General features: G+C 44.8%; 1 protein-coding gene across 1 annotated transcript in view; it reads right to left on the minus strand.

Moving 5' to 3' along the window:
* Positions 1–3,684: 3,684 nt before the first annotated feature.
* RASAL2 (RAS protein activator like 2) overlaps positions 3,685–16,225 on the minus strand; it is a 101,291-nt gene continuing 88,750 nt past the window's right edge. The window contains exons 14-18 of the mRNA XM_009892939.1: positions 15,439–16,221; positions 10,892–11,026; positions 9,300–9,502; positions 8,723–8,810; positions 3,685–3,849 (exon numbers count right to left, since the gene is read on the minus strand). Of these exons, the coding sequence (XP_009891241.1) occupies positions 3,685–3,849; positions 8,723–8,810; positions 9,300–9,502; positions 10,892–11,026; positions 15,439–16,221 (1,374 nt within the window). The remainder of the gene's footprint in view (positions 3,850–8,722; positions 8,811–9,299; positions 9,503–10,891; positions 11,027–15,438; positions 16,222–16,225) is intronic.

A 16,225-nucleotide genomic window follows, 5' to 3' on the forward strand; every position in this document is an offset into this window, starting at 1 on the left:
CAACAGCAGCAGACGCAGCCTGATGCATTTGCTGAAAGTATCGACCAAAACCTCGTGTCTATAATGCTTATCATCAGACTTCGCGCTAGTTCCTACTTCTCTCATTGCTGCAGAAACCCGTTGGCTACTAATCTTAAACCAAACGCGATCCACCCCAGTTAGGGCTCCTGCTCCGAAAGAGACAGACCTTTTGGCTGCCACGTGGTTTAGCGCCACTTGAATTTTATCCAACTGGACAAAATAGAAGCTGGCATTTTCACATATTGTCGGCTTGAAGCGGCTTAAAATTTCTCTAGAAAGCTGCTTGGTAACAAACAAGGAGAGACAGCTGCCTGCAGAACTCAGGAGCGTAAGGTTTCATTGTGCAGCTAATCAATTTTAGTTTTGCAGCATCGTTGAGTCTGCAACCTTCACCCCTTTTTGGGTCAAGAGGCAGCTTCTCCTCTATAGTGGGAGTTAAAGGAGAACACTCTGCAATTTAGGGTAGAAGTTGAAACAGAAGAGAAACAACCAGCCCAGCAACAAGCCGTGAGGACGATACTGATGGGTCAGACTCTTGTAGAAGAGCAAGCTAGTCTACAAGCTTAAGAAATACACAGGAGAAGGTACATTATTAGAATGATACCTCACTCAAGACCTCACCAAAATGTATCGATTTTGGGGCAGGTATTATTTCCCCTCTAAAAATCAGGGCTGAAATGTTGCCCCTATTGCATTTCTCTGCAGAAACCAAAGTGGCCACCTCGGAGTCTTCAAGCATCGAACCATACAGCTCAGCCAGAGATCTCTGATAGATTACCAGAAAGCTGGGGAGCTCTGGTGAAATGTTTCCCTAATTAATGCTAGACTAACGCTACCAGATTGACATACCTGCTTCTGCCTTGTTCTAGTCAATATATTCCTATGACCACTTGCTCTTCACGTCTCAGTCACAGAACACCCATACTATTTGCACGGTGTAGTAAGGGAGCAATGCACGTGCCCATCTGAAAAGGCTACTTTTGGGAACAAATTTCCCACGATGTGGCTGCGTAATTACAGTACATAGCAAAGGAGAGATGCAGATCACACAAAAATACTCAACAAAAAGGGGATTGCAAAGGTTCCTGTAAAAGAGAGCTACTCACAAGACAGATTAACACAAACTCGATAAGACTGCCTACAGCTGTGATGCATAAAGGAAGAAAGAAAGAGGAAGGAACTTAAAGGCACAGTTTGAGGAAGAAAATATCAGAGGTCAGCAATGTCCCAGAGCTGGAAGACGGTTTGGAAAGTACGGAAAAGAAATCACTACTGAGCAAACGCAGAGCACAACCCCAGGTGTGTCAGACAGTGCTGACGTGGCTACGATACACCAAGAACTAGACAAGGATGCTCCTTGGCCTGTGGTACCAAGTCACATTCGAGCAGCCAGAGAAGCTCTGCTCTGAAAGAACTAAGCATTAAATATAAATCCCAACTCGCTGCAGACAAATCTCTAGATGCAAATGAACAGCCAAGGCCTTGCTAAGAGAGATTCATACACATTTTTCTTACACAGCCTACAGTGCAGGAGATGCGGTCTCTGTATTTATGCATAGTTAGTAATATAACATACTTGTGTGATGACTTTTAACTGAAGTATCGTAACACAGTAACCAGGCAGAACAGTTAACATCGTGCTCAACAAGCTCTGTCACAAGCTCTGTTAACATCGCGCTCTGTCATTTGCCCACAGAGGCGAGATTAATTCATTTCCAAAGAACAAACTTGACAACAAACACTGAATTTGGGTCCTCAGTATTGCCAATCCTTCATGTTCAAGACAACATGGGGCACTGTCAGGAGGTCAAACAACTGGCTTAGAAACTCCTACGTTTTTAACATAGTACAATTTTAGAGATTCCGAAACTAAGGCCAGACAGGATAATCAGATCATCAGCTCTGACCTCCTCCATATCACAGGCCACACCATTTCAGCCACAGCCACAGCCACCTCATTAACTTGTTCCAAGTTGCAGCCCGAACTGTTTGCTAAACACATCCCCCACCGAGGCACCCTCTCGAGGTTTTGTCTTGTTTTGAAGTCAGCTTTTCCAATTTCTAATTTCCATAACTAGTTTGAATAGTTAGTCACGCTCACTGTTACTAGTATGCTTCTGAAATCCAAAATTTCAGTTGCTGTTGCAATAATTTTATTTGTTTTTGAGAGTTTAGGGGCCAGAAATGTATACCAAAAAGTGAAAGTGACGATTCACACATTATTACTTGAGTACAGAATTTGGGAATTTAAAAGAAAAACCCCCTCGGACTAAATATTGTGGCATTTGATGAAATCATGAGAATTGACAATACTGTGCCATTTATTGTTAATCTTTTACAGTTTGTGAATGTCATTCTCTTCCATGAGAAGGTCACTTTGTAATTACCTACGCATTCACATACAGCCTGTAAGTATGCTTCTATGAAATGCAACTGAAAGTAATTGGAGATGAAAGCTTAGTCAAAACTCCTTAAGAAAAAACTGGTGCGTACAGAACTTCAAAAAAACCTCTCTGAAGTATCCAAAGAAAGGCAAATTTCAGTGGAAATGGAAGATCTTTTAACACAAATGTGCAAAAAGCATCTTTCATTGGAACTAAAAACTGAAGTAGTGAAATTGAACAAGAGTTAAACTGTAGAAATCGTCTAGGAAACAGGAAATTTTGCATACGGAAGTCTACTTTGCTGGGCACGGGCACCCTTCGGTTAGCCCTTTCCTCAGAGCATTAACCTGACTGTTCCTGATGGAGTGCAGAGAATGAATTCAGGGTGCTGCTCCACGGTGCATAAAGTGGGGATCGGATAGAAATTTTTTTAAAAAAAAGTATTTACAGGTCTGTAAATTTTCCAAACAGAAAATATAAAACTGCATTAGAACTGGGGTAAAAAACCAAAGAATCCTACCTTGAAAAACTGCAGATTCCCTCCGTCTGTTTGATGAGAATCCTGACTGTGTGCAAATGCAAGGAAACAAGCTCGCTGCTCCAAGTTTTCACCTTGTTCAAAAAGACTGACAATTTTTTGCCGGAGTCCTACTGAAAGTAGGTAGAGGATCCAGCAAGAGCCAACTTTCTTGCTAAAACGTTTGCTATCGAGTTTGCATTCAGTTAAAGAACAGCTAGAGAAGAGGGGAATAAAACCAGCAGATGAGTTTTCTTACAGAATTCATTTCACTACTATTTCACTCCACTCATGTACTTGTATCAGTCAGCCTGATACATACAGCTGCTGTTTAATGTAACTCACTGCTCATCTCTCTTTCTCTCACCCACAACACACATGCACTCACACTCCCCTCTTCCTCCTCCAAGGACTGCAGTGCTTTCAACAAGAGAAAAAATAATAATAATAAAAATAGCAATAATTAAAAAAATCTACAGTATTCACTTCCTTTTGGTATATTACATCGGCATTTTCTGTACATGACCCAAGAGCTCCCTCTATTTACACAGTGATATGGAAGGACTTGTTCTCGGGAGCCCGGTTCTCCTGGCCTTGAGTGGGGAATTCAAGCCCACCTTTCAGAGTTCTTCTCTCTCCTTTCCATTTTATTAGCAGCATTATGTAAACCTGTAAGGGGAAGGGGGGGCTATTTTGAAGGTTTCTTGAGTCTGCTCCCTCTTGCCCTGGCTCCTGGGGAGATGGCCGGCAGCACCTGCCCAGTTAGCAGCTGCTGTTTTTGAATTCACCATTCTCCGTGATGGAAAGCTTGGTGGGATTGGTGGGGGAGATGCCATTGCGGACTTGCATGCTGTAGCGCTCCTTCACCTGCGTCAGGGCACTCATCAGCCGCGTGTTGGCAGAGTCCAGGGACACGATCCGCTTCTCCTGCAACAAACACCCCACAAAGTCAGAGATCCTTCAGAAATGAAACGCCTTTGCCCCACAAACCTGCTTTATGGGGAACTTCCAGGACCCGGGGCTGTGGCAGCGTCTTCAGATGATTTCTAGGCAGAGGCAGCTCGGCTAACATTCTCTGGTAAGATGGGATGTCTGCCTCTTTCTGTTTTCTTGGGGTAACACGGCCCCTGCGCGCCACGGGCTTTTCACAGGCCGGTCTGGCCCTCCTGGGCTTTTTGCGTGACGGAAGGTGACAGTGAGTTACGGTTGCATTGGTGAATTGATCCAGTCACAGTGGCTTTTATCCAGACAGCCTCTAACCGAGGCAGATGGAAATGCAGGATTTTGCCATGGGGGGTGTGTGTGGTGGGGTGGGGTGGAGGGTGTTGGTGTTAATAACAGCAATAGCCAATTTAATTTTTTTTTTTTTTAAATGTTAGAAAAACAGAAACAGGCAGCAGAAAATAAAAGTGGTGGAGGTTTCATCTGGCAGAGAAAAGTGCAAGTGGTATCTAACGGCCATTGTCTCCGTATTTTCGATGGATTGTGCTCAGAATAAACTCATGATATGCTCGAAATAAATAAAAAAAAAGCAGATAATGGCAGCCTGCAGTCACCAGCAGGGGTGAGGGTGCAACAGCAACATAGAGAAGAAGCAGCCAAAAGCTAAAACTAAGGGGTTATTTGAGGTGAAGGGGGAGAGGGCAGCGTGGGTGGAGGGGGAGATGCCATTGACAGAACACAAAGAACAAACACTGAACACACTGCTCCTAAACCCATTCCAGCTCAGAGGGGCTCCCGGGCTCGGCCGAATCCAGGGGTCCCATATCCCCAGTTTGAGTCTTCTGGCACAGAAAGTGCTAGCCTCCACTTTTAGCAGAAAGCTAAAGGATGTGTGCTAAATTCATAAAAAAATAAAAACCCCATTAAAAAAAAAAAAAAAACAGCCTACTAACAGCTGGATTATCTGCAGTGAGATAAAGCACTGGAGGGTAAAGCCAAAAAGTTGGTGGCGCAATTAGAAATGACAATTTTCATCTTCCCTCAAAAAAAAAAAAAAAAAAAGCAGCCACACAAAGCAGCAACAGATACGGCAAAAGGTAAATACACTCTCCATGCTAGCAGCTGATTGGCTTTTTTTCTTTGAGAAGGAAAAATACCTAATTTACGTGGATGAAAAAAGCTGCATGCAGGAACTTTTCCCAGTCCAGCCCATTGAGAAACAAAATGGAAGGAAAAATGATGCACAGAAGGCACAAACATTAAGGGATAGTTCAGACATACTGCTCAAAAGACCTAAGTGCTACGACAGCCCCTTGAGATTTTGATCCCAGCACATCAGCTGTGTGGTACATCAGTAATCAAGTAACGTTTGCTTTTCTCAGTGGGTTTCCCCACAGGGGTAAGCGTTAGGGTGCACAAACAAAGCAGAATTTAAGTACTGCTTGTATTACAGCCCTGAAGAGACCAAGCTCTATACAGCAGAGCAAACGGAGGAGGAGGCACGAGAAATCAACAACCAGCAAGGCAGCCGACAGCCTGCTCTAGCCCTTGCCCTGATCCAGTCAACGTAAGTAAGGAGAAGCGACGATGGAGGAGTTAAAGGCTTATCCTTTCCTCCCATGCTGAAATAACTCCTGCGAAACACAACTGCCTTAGCAGAAATGTGTTCTTCAGCGTTAAAGCTCCTCCTCCTCGGACTAAATTTCACCTGGAATATATATAATTTAAAATTAAAATGTCTTTCCAAAGAGTATAGCTTTTCAAAGACTTAAAAATAAAAGGCTGGTTATTTTCTGGCACTGATGAGTGCTCAACTATGCCAGTTTGCAAAACAGCTGGAAATCCACACGTGGAAAATCGATCTTAAAAGCATGAGCTTGGTGAGTAGAGGCATCTTCTCACTCAAAGGAAAATACAATCTAACAAACACGTGCCTGACACGGATGAATTGGGCACAGGGAGTGGGAGGAGCTGGAATGGGTAGGAGGTCAGTGCACTGGGCCAGGACTGGGTACTGCTCAGCTAGAGAACTGATTGGGTTTACTTGCCTGTTTGAATTATCTCATCCCCATTTATGACCTGTAATTTAACACAGCGGAGATGTCACTTGCAATAGCAACTGGGCTAGCACTCTTTGCAGCTCCGCTGCTCCAAGGAGAGAGTTTAGCCGGAGCTAGCCCCTTGCTCGGTCAGAGAGTCCCAGAGCCAACCTCTGGAACCGAAGGGCACACCAGGCGCTGCCCAGAGCCGGTGCGAACAGCACGTACGCTGAGAACAAGGCTGTCCTTGTGCATCGGTGCAGTACCGCCTGCTGCACCTCACCACAAGGCAAAAGGGCAAATCCTGAAAAGCATCTCGTGGGGATGTAACTAAGCACAAGAAGCCCAGTTACTGCTGTTTCCTAGCAGCCATTTAACCCTTCCAACAGGTGCGATAAGCATGGTTCCAACTCCACTCCAGAAATCGCACGTAAAAAAAAGACCTTTTCTCTTCTAGACACTGCTATATCCCTTTGCCAAATGAATCACAGAACAAGAAAAATCTTCCAAGCGCAACTGAAAGGGATTGCTACAGAGCCCAGCGAACAGTTGGCCTCCTCTGGTGTGTCTGTTCTGAATCTTTTATCAGTTTCCTCCACTGCACAGGTACCCATGAAAACGCAGTGACAACTAAGTTTCGCCCGTGAACTGGTTGACCCTGAAGCAGTTAAGGTTTGCTGATGACCCTGCTTGCCCAAGTAGCTAACAGCACTTGAAAAGAAAAAGGTGTCAGATTAAAAGAAGAATCATTAATGCTACTGGTTTGCTACTGTTTTTTCAGCAATTTCTACTGCAGGTGATAAACGATGCATCGTTTCATCAAGTGCGATCAAGGACCACACCTTTCCAGCCTGAGGGTTTGAAGCTTTCACAAGTCAGCAGTGGTCTGGTCCCCTCTGCCAGCTGGTGACACTGAGGGATCAGACTGGTCCACCCTGCACTTTGCTAGTCCATAACCTCACACCGCGACTGAGAGCCTATTGGAATAGACAGGTAACAAAGGGAAGGGCAAGTTTCTTATTCAGTCACAATCTCTCAAATCCTCCCCTCCCAAAATCACTTTTTATGAGTTTGCTCAGTGCCCCTTTCACCTTCTTGAGGCAGACGAAAAAGGTATCACCTCCTTCGAAAAACAGGCTGCTGTTGGGATGAGCTGCCATTCCATCAGTGTGTAACAGCAAGATGCCCTCACTGTGCCTATCTCTGAAAAATGGCCCAGCACGTTCCACTTCCACTCCAGCTTCCACTTGCCACACTCCTTGATGAGATTGGAGGCTGCTGTATGTTCCCCCCACCAAGAAAATAAAAAAAAAAATAATACAGTGACTGACTGCATTCCTGTTCGTTCTCCAGCACTGCGCTCTCCCACTTCTCATTTTCAGTGCAAGTCCTCACAGAAAGGATTTAATCTTGAGCCGCATCTAGAAAGGGTGACTACACTGGTGTCTCCATGTAGACCATCTTGCACAATAGCTAGGAACTACGTATGGTGTAACTCCAGTAGGATTTTCTTTTTATTCTGCAAGGCTAGGTAACAGAAGTGCCATGTTATTATACACAAGCGATTTATTCCGATTGGATGGCACGGATCCAAAAACACAGCTTTCATCAACAGTCTTTCTGAAGAACTGTGGAAAAATGGGCAGAGGCAGCAGGAAAAACTTAACTTTCCAAATTCTCATAGAGAAATCTGCTATAAATATGCTCCTAGTGTTACCAGGCTTTTAAAACCCCAGATTTTTTCTATTTTATATTTCCCTTACAGTTCCATGTGAGCTCAAACATTTCTATCATTGCTGGCCATTCAATAGGAAAAAAAAAAAAGGTCAGGGTATGACCTTTTGTGCTCACTTATGCCTACATTCTAATACACCAGTACCATCTTCAACAATGTTCAACTGAGGCTTTCCCCTCCCTCCCCTCTTTGTGAAGGGAAACAGCTCTCTGAAATAACTTGGGTTACTCCGCAAACGGGTCATCTTAAGATTATCTATTAAGGAAAGTTTACAGTCGGAACTACTGAAAAGCCCAGAAGCAGGAAAGATGGCCTCCAAATGCAAGTATCACAAACATAACACGGCAGGCAGATATCACACCAGTCTCAGGTTCTGTCGTACAAGCTTTGCTCTCTGGGATCAGCGCAGACACAGAAGAAAAGCTGAAACAATCCCACACAATACACCCACATGCATTGCCCACTGGGTCCCGCTTTCCACAGCTAATGTGTTGACTGAGGCAAGCACTGCAAGTCTGTGGCAAAACGGGCATTTCTCCAGGACTGACGGGGACAGTCAGATGGGGTGAAATGCCACGTATGACATTATACAGGGCAATGCTCCATCGCAAGCATTCTCTTTTCTTGACTCGGATGTTCAAAGCCATGCTTTTAGCTTGCATAGCTGAGATGCATGCACATGGCCATTAAACTATGCTGGTATGAAGCACAGCTTTTCCAGAGTTCTCAGGCCCACACTCGGAACAATGTCTGCACAATGCACCACTATTCCTTTACACCCTTGGGATCTCACAAAGTAGAAAACGTTTTGGAGAAGCTGTATGTTCCCCCACCAAGAAAATAAAAAAAAAAAAGTCAGTCCTGTGATTTGTTGTCAGGCTTTCTCAAAGCCTAGTGTCTGACAGTACAGTCTTTATTAATTAAAAAACCCAATTCTCTCCTAGAAGGCAGTAAGTCACATGTACAACACCATCGGCCAATACTGGCCTGGGAGCTAGATAACAATGCTGGGGCAGGAGGATAGGGGAAAATAATGGGTTCTACACACGGAACACTTGGGTTTTGGAGATCCTGAGCTCCTTACCTGTGCATCAATAATTTTCTGCTTTGCATCGATGACAGCTTGCATCTCTGCATGATCCTTCTTCAGCTCCTCTTCAACTGCCATGAGTCTGATAAGCAAAAAGAGGTATAAATCAGGGCAGTTCAATACTATTCCAGAGTGTTTCAGGTACTCAGGCCTGTTCATTTCACTTCTCTGATTGTCCTGGCTCTGCAAGAGAAGAATTCTGCTGCACTCAGAAAAGCTTATCCATCCATCTGACACTCCCAATTGCCTAACCTTGTTAGTCTCAAAATGGACATTGCCAAAACCACAACTGCTCTGAAAAGCTACTGCCTTGAGTCTACATTCCAAACAAAGCATAAAGACCTGTTATAAGCACAACAGACACCAGGGTTAAAAATTCCTACATCTTTTCCCTCACTGTCCTGGCAATCCGAGGCAAGTTTCTACACCTGCATCTGTTTCTTCATCTCTAAGGCAGGATGATAGCAGTCCAGAGATATCAAGAAGTAACTACGCTTTTTAGTGTCAAAGAGAACACATGACACAGGGGAGCTCCTTGTCCTACGCAGTCCCAAACTTTCCAAAGCCTCACCTGCTGATGATACTTTTCATCTGGCTGTCCTTCTCCTCCTGTTGCCTGCGCAGTCTCTCCTCACTGTCTTCCAGCCTTGACTTGTACTCCATCAGCAGCTTCTGCATTTGCTGCTCTTGCACCAGGAGCCGCCGCTCATACTCCTCCAGCCGGCGGCTCGACACCTTCAGGCGCTCCTTCAGCTTCGCTATCTCTTGTTCATACTGCAGGTGAAAGGCAAGAAAGAAAGAATCAGGTGCCAAGGAAAAAGGAAGTGATCAGATCATTATAATCCACTGCTGCTGTTCAGAGAAAGACATCGTGGGGTTTTTTTTCATGAGAAATAAATTGATAGAAGGAAAGAAAATGACAAGCAAACAACCGTGGACAACCAGAGACAAGGAGCACATAAGCTCCCACTGAGCATTGAGCTATTCCCATACTGTAGGATGTCATTCTGCAGCACAATTTAAGCAGTCACAGGGGTCTGACATGGCTCCTCACCCCTGACTGGTAACAGCCCCAGTTACTCCAGACTCAAGCAGTTCCCAGACAGAAGCTGCCGATACTGCTCAACTGTAAAAATGTCCTGGGGTGACGCAACTTACAAAACAGACCAGTATGGGACCCAGACAACTTATTCTTCAGGACCTAATCAAGGCATGAAACCACATGTGAAGATAGACCAAATTATTCACTACAGAATAGAGCCTGTAAGTTTACTTGGCTGAGGTTTTGTTCTTCTACTTACTGTCTCTGTGGACAACCACCTCTGCAATAGTGCAAGGAACCTCAACATATTCCACTTTGTTTTGGGTTCATCCACCTTTCCTAATAATCCTACATTCCGGCTTCTTGTCCACCAAATGTTCTCCTCCTCGCTCCCTGCCTTCTCAAAATACCAAACCTCTTACTAAACTTCATCACCATAGCAGCACATAGATGTAACCGCATTTGGGAAAATGGTATCTACTCCTGAAAATAAATACGCTTTAAAAAAAAAAAAAAGATCTTGAACGTTTCTGTGTAGCCCAGAAACAGTGACTACCTAGATGACAGGCATTTGCCTCGGGTGAAGCCCAAGACAAAATTTGAATGCAAGTACCGATGAAGACTGAATTGCATTTAGAGAGCCTTGTACAATAACTTACCATGTCCTAAGCTCAGTCAGGTTAATGATCGTGATTTTTTTTTTTTTTAATGGAGTTTAATGATCACTAAAAAGTTTTGCAAGCATAGAAAAATGGCAGTATGCTGTAGCTATAGTGTTGTCATAAAAAAATAATGACTTGAGCAGGATCTAATACACTTAGGCAGTGTGACTCACGATGCATGTAAGTGCCAAATACCAGCCTGTAATGTACAAACTCTCAGCTATGTCAGTTTGCACCCATTTGACATGCTACAGCCTGTATGTGGGTTAATCTATAGTATAGAATAAGTACTACAGATATGTGTGACAGCATGTAGAGGAGGAAGTTATGCCAATACAACCTGTGTTTGAAAGCATGACTCTGTCAAAGCAGCGCCTGAAAGCGGTTCTGAATTTGGCAGTGGGGTGGACAGGACTCACTGAGTGTCCTCAAATCAGCTGCATATAGAATAAAATCTACCTTTTCAGCATGCTTGACTTCGTCTGGATTCTGCTCTGCATCCTCCTCTACTTCTTCATATTGTCCATTATTGAGAACCCACGCAGCTGTCCTTTCCACTGGTGACATTGTGGCAGAGTCCACAGGCGACTGAACCTGGAGCAGAGATACCTGTGAGCATTCTTCAGAGAAACTACAAACAAATCAGCTCTAAAATCCAGTTTATTTGGAGGAGAAAAATGACCACGAATCTGTCAGTCTCAAAGGATCCCCCAAAACCTCTCTTACAGAGATACTTCATCCTCCCTTCACTTTGGACCCACAGTACTTACTGGAGTCCCTCTAAAACCAACGCACTTGATAAACTTTTCCCCCTCTCTAAGCGAGCTTCTCTTTGGAAAAGTTCTTGTTTCCACATCCTGTTCACATCCACCTTTCCCCTTTGCCAGATTTTCAGTAAGGCTTTCTCAACCTGTGATCTCTCTCACAAAGGAAACAGAATGACAAAGCTTCGCTTGCAGCCCGTCCGGGTAAGACAGATTGGGTTTTTTTGGAGTATTGAGAAGCTTAACTTGGGAGCAGCTTTCTCAGCCAGGCTGCAGACAGGCTTTGCCACGGAGCACGAGGCTGCACGGCCTGGATACGAGAGAGCACAGCAGGACTTAGAAGCGGCAAAGAGGTGTAACATTATCACTGTAGTGCCTATCAGGTTTAGAGGGTCTATTGCAGCATATACACTCAGACGAGGCTGTGAGAGGAAGTCACGGCCAGCAGTGCTTACTAGGAGAACTGTAAAACATCAGGAGAGGCTATCCTCTTTAAGGGAATCTGAAAAGGAAGCCAAGAAAAGAAACAAGAAACTCTCTGCTGGCTGGGGAAAATATGGCTTGCTACAAATTCCAAGCGATTTTCATGGACAAAGACAAGTTTATAAGCACAGGAATTAGCATAATTACCCCTAAAAGAGCAACACTGTCTTAATTTTTTGAGAAATGTGAAAGATCAACTCCCCCCCCAGCCCCCCAACTGTAGCTTCTTTTTGCGCTCAAGCAGCTCTTCAGCTCACTGCCTCATTTCAGTATTGCACCAAAGTGAAATGTGCTCCGTGGCTGGGGGACACTGAGGTCTAAATTTCAGCAAGGAGCTCTTTATGGAGGAGTAACAGCTTCTTTACATGAGTCAGGTGAGGGATCATGTCAACCTCCATTTCTGTTTCTCTTGTGCAGGAGAACAGAGCGGGCGAGCGCTGCATACGTCCTACGTGAGCTCTGGGCAAAGGATCTGCCTGCAACGGGCTCAGCTGTCCTGAGCAGCGATGAAGACTCCGGCACTGGAAGAAGCCTCAGCAAGGATGGGTACAAAGGCAAAGGAAAGGAGTAGGAATGAGGCAAAGATCCCTGGATTTGGGCAGAGGCCTTTTTGCTAGAAGGAAGTCTTCACAGCAGAAAGGCGAATAGTCCCTTTCGAGTGCAGTGCGACAGCTTAGCAAAGCTCCTTAGTTAGATTTTTTTGACGGTATTTGCTGTGAGGCAGCCATGGCAAGGGAGACTACGAACTGTGTGCGGCTCTGCCACCAACAGACTCTTCGTGGAGGTAAATACTTTGGCTCTAGGAATTGCTGTAAGAATTAGGAACAGCTATGGGTGAATAGTGTCACCATTCATTGGAGTTACGGAGGACTAAGATAGCAGAAGGGCGACTACAAACTGTATCGCCAGCCCTGGAACAGACTGCTGTTCAGCAGCAAACCTTGCCAAACAACCTTGTAAGCTGTAGGACAGAATATTTCCAGCAGCCAAACTCAGAAAGCCCACAATGACCAAGTGGATGGCAAGCACTTCACATGCTAATTGGTTATGAGTTATACTCTTAATAAGAAGGGAAAAAAGAAAAAGGCTGCTAGGAACGTGTATTAATTCCCCTCTTTGCCTCTCTTCCAGAGGCACACACTGACATTTCTGTTCCCACCTACCTACTAAATGGAAATGGAAGGCAAAAAGTGACCTCTCCCAGCAAACAAAAGGCCTAGCTCTATATTCAGAAACAAATGGGACTTGTAGAGAACAGAGTCTAATAATTATAACGCCCACAAAGCATGCCTAGAAAGAACATGCCCAGAATGAACATGCCCAACTTCTCTTTTCTCTTTTTCTTTTTTTAAGTAAGAACAGAATTCCACAGCACGATTTGCAATTAAAAGGATGCAATGGAATTTGCCTCAAAAAAATGACGGCCACTTGATTTGGCACACAAGACATTTCTCAAGAGTATGCAGAAGGAAAGAACAAATTGATTTCCCTGAATAAAGTACGAGCGAGTACTCTGACGAATCCAGTGGAAACAATTAGTATGGAAAGCAGAGTGGAAAAATAAGTAGATGCACATTACCTACAAGAGGGGGGAAGGAGACTGCCCTGAAGCCAGTCATAGTCGCAGGCATCCATGAAGCTGAATGTAAAAAGTAACCGGAGAAGAGGGAAGTCCAAGACAGTCACTTTGATGCTAAACAAGTAAAGGTAACTGATTTACTTGGGGGCAGTCGGGGAATCAGCGATTTGAGATGAGAAGAACCAGGGGTTTGCAAACAGCTAACTGAACGGTTCTTGTAAACACACACAGGGCAGAAGCCACCTGTGTGAGGTATACACACAAAGACTGGAGACGCACCACCTATACTTTCTCCTCCTTACCCTGACACCTTCAAAGTAAAGCCTTCTTTGGGTATTTGTGTAGGCACTTCCCATAACAAACCTTGAGGAAAGGCACCAGCTCCCCAGGGATTTTGGCTAGGACACTACACAGAACCATACAATAAAACTCAGCAGATCATACAATAGAGGTTCATACTGGATGCCTGAGAACCGCAAAGGGAGTTTATCCTTCAAATTTATCCTTGTTACTGGCCGAAAAAGTTCCTACCACCTCTGCACTAGGCTTAGTTGTATTTAATATACTTTACCTATCAACCCCTCTATGCCCAAATGTGAAACACAGGCTCCAAAGGAGGACACAAACATACGCACTTCAAATAATATGCAATTACTTTTTTTGGTATTACTAACTTGGCATATTAAACTTCGCTTTGTGATTCAGTGTTTCTGATCTCCTTGTACTTTAATGAACTTGAGGTATCAAAGTAGTTCTAAAGCCCTGAGTGCTCCTGGGTTCCCAGGCATCATCCAGATTTTCCTCCTTTTGACGGTAACATTCAGGAGTTTGCCAAGAAAGCTACACCAACAGGGATACCAGTAAAACCTTCAGCAGAGGAGGAGCTCCCACTGGCAACTAAGTTCTTCTGCCAGCTTTAATTTACCTTACAAGCCAAAAGCCGCCTCCCTGCATAATCATATTTCACCAGTGCTTCTGCCAACAGGGCTACATCAGCAAGGAGGATCATAACCTCCTGCTCCTGGCGGATATACCTTCAGCAGCAGCAGCAGCAGTCTCAATATCAGGGGCTACGACTTTATGGAGTGTAAGTCCTTGCTTGTGCCTGTGTGCAATGTAGCATCCTTCCTAGAAAGTCTTGTGGAAAGCAGGAGCTTAATTTCCTTCTATACCAGGTAAGGTAAATCAAACATGACCATGTTTACCCTCACAGTGACCACAGAAGAAAACACTTATCCCCAAGGAACAGCGCAGGTGTTGCCTTCAAAAGCATCACCCTGCCTAGCTGATCTGCAGGCACTAATATGACATTGTTAAAAATACCCACCTTCCCTTTGACCTGCAGATCGAGACATTTTTCACCTTCGCTGTAGTGCCAAGCATTTAAATACTCATTTTCTCTTTAACACTAAAATAATTTAGGAAAAGATTTTCATACACAGCAAATCACAACAGGATTATTATTTTTTTTTTTTTAAGGTAAAGGAATGTTGGCTTTTTGACAGGAAAATCTTGAGTTGCAGACGCCTATGAACAACTGATAAAGTGCATTAGGAGTTGGTATATATAAGCACTCCTTTCCAGAAAGTGTTTGCATTATTCATAGTTTGGGATGATTAATGAAAAAGCCATATTTATTTGGGGACCAGCAATAGATTGTTGCATCATGGTGAAATATAGATTTCTCCACACTTAAGACAACGGCACTTATTTATTATTTTGGCAGCAGTTTACTCTATATTTTATCTTTGTTTATGTCTCTGTTTTTAGGTAGCTATGCTTTTAAATTAGCACTACAGGGCAAATACAGTCTCACGTGGTGATCTTAACTACAATTTGGAACAAAGCTTCTTCTGTTGTTTTCTTTTTTTTTTTTTGATTCAGGAAATGCTCAAGTTTTGTTTCTTTCAGCAGGCTTGCTGCTACCTTACTACATGGAAAACATTTTTATTTTAAATTTAGTGCAAAAGCATTGAAAAATAGTAAGTAAGCTAGGCTTGCCAAGCTTGTCAGGGTAACGAGCACAACTATTCCTCACGCTTGCTACTGGCCGCTCACTTAAGTGACAGTACTCTTGATTCAACTCAATTCAACTCAAAGGTCAAAAAACTTTGAAGGTCGGTGCAGCAATCAGCTAAACATCAAAGCAGAAAGCGCCCGGAAAAAAAGGCTCTCCTTACCTGCTGCGTTTGCTGCCTCTGGATTGCCCTCACCTTTGGGACAGGGCTCTCTCTTGAGGACGAGGACTGCTGCCGGGACCGGCTCCCATTCTGAATGGGTTCAGTCACCATGGCCCCCGACACTCCCGACATGCTGCCCGTGCTCCGCAAGGAAGCGCTGTGCGGCAAGGACTGCGGTGCTTTGGCTCTGGCGCCCAGCCCAGCTTGGTCCATTTTGCGGATCTGTGCTTGGCTGCTGCTGTTCTGGCGGGGCAGCGCGATGGGGACGTGCTTATCCGGGACCGTGTGGCGCCGGGAGAAGTCCTCGCTCTGCGTGCTGCGCTTGGTGAAGTCCTCCATGCTGCTGTTGCTGGGGCCGCTAAGTTTGAAGTCTTCGCTGTTGCTTCGGCTCCGGGAGCTGGCGGTGCTCAGGTTCTCCAGGCTGGAGTCCACGGAGGCCTTCGGCATCGGCGGGGTTGGGTTGTTGAGATGGTAAACCGGGTTCTGGAACGACAGAGGCTGGAGGCTGCCCTGTTGGTTTAAAGCCGGGTGCAGAGGCCTTCTCACCTGGGGAGCGCTCTGGGGTGTGCTCTGAGTTTCCCACAGCTGTTTGATGTTCGCCACCTGTGTGATAGAGAGCTGGCTGCCGGCCAAGCGCAAAGGCACGTCGTGCATTATAGAAGCATGGTCACTGTGAGCCGTGTGAGGATCTTGGAGGTCCATGAGAGAGATGCTACGTCCATTGGGCAGGATGCTTTCCCTCTCATCCTTATCTGAGTAAGTCATGCTCTGGGTGGACGCCTGCTGA

Source organism: Charadrius vociferus, unplaced genomic scaffold (assembly GCF_000708025.1).
Source record: "Charadrius vociferus isolate BGI_N301 unplaced genomic scaffold, ASM70802v2 scaffold39, whole genome shotgun sequence".
In the NCBI taxonomy this organism is placed as follows: Eukaryota; Metazoa; Chordata; class Aves; order Charadriiformes; family Charadriidae; genus Charadrius; species Charadrius vociferus.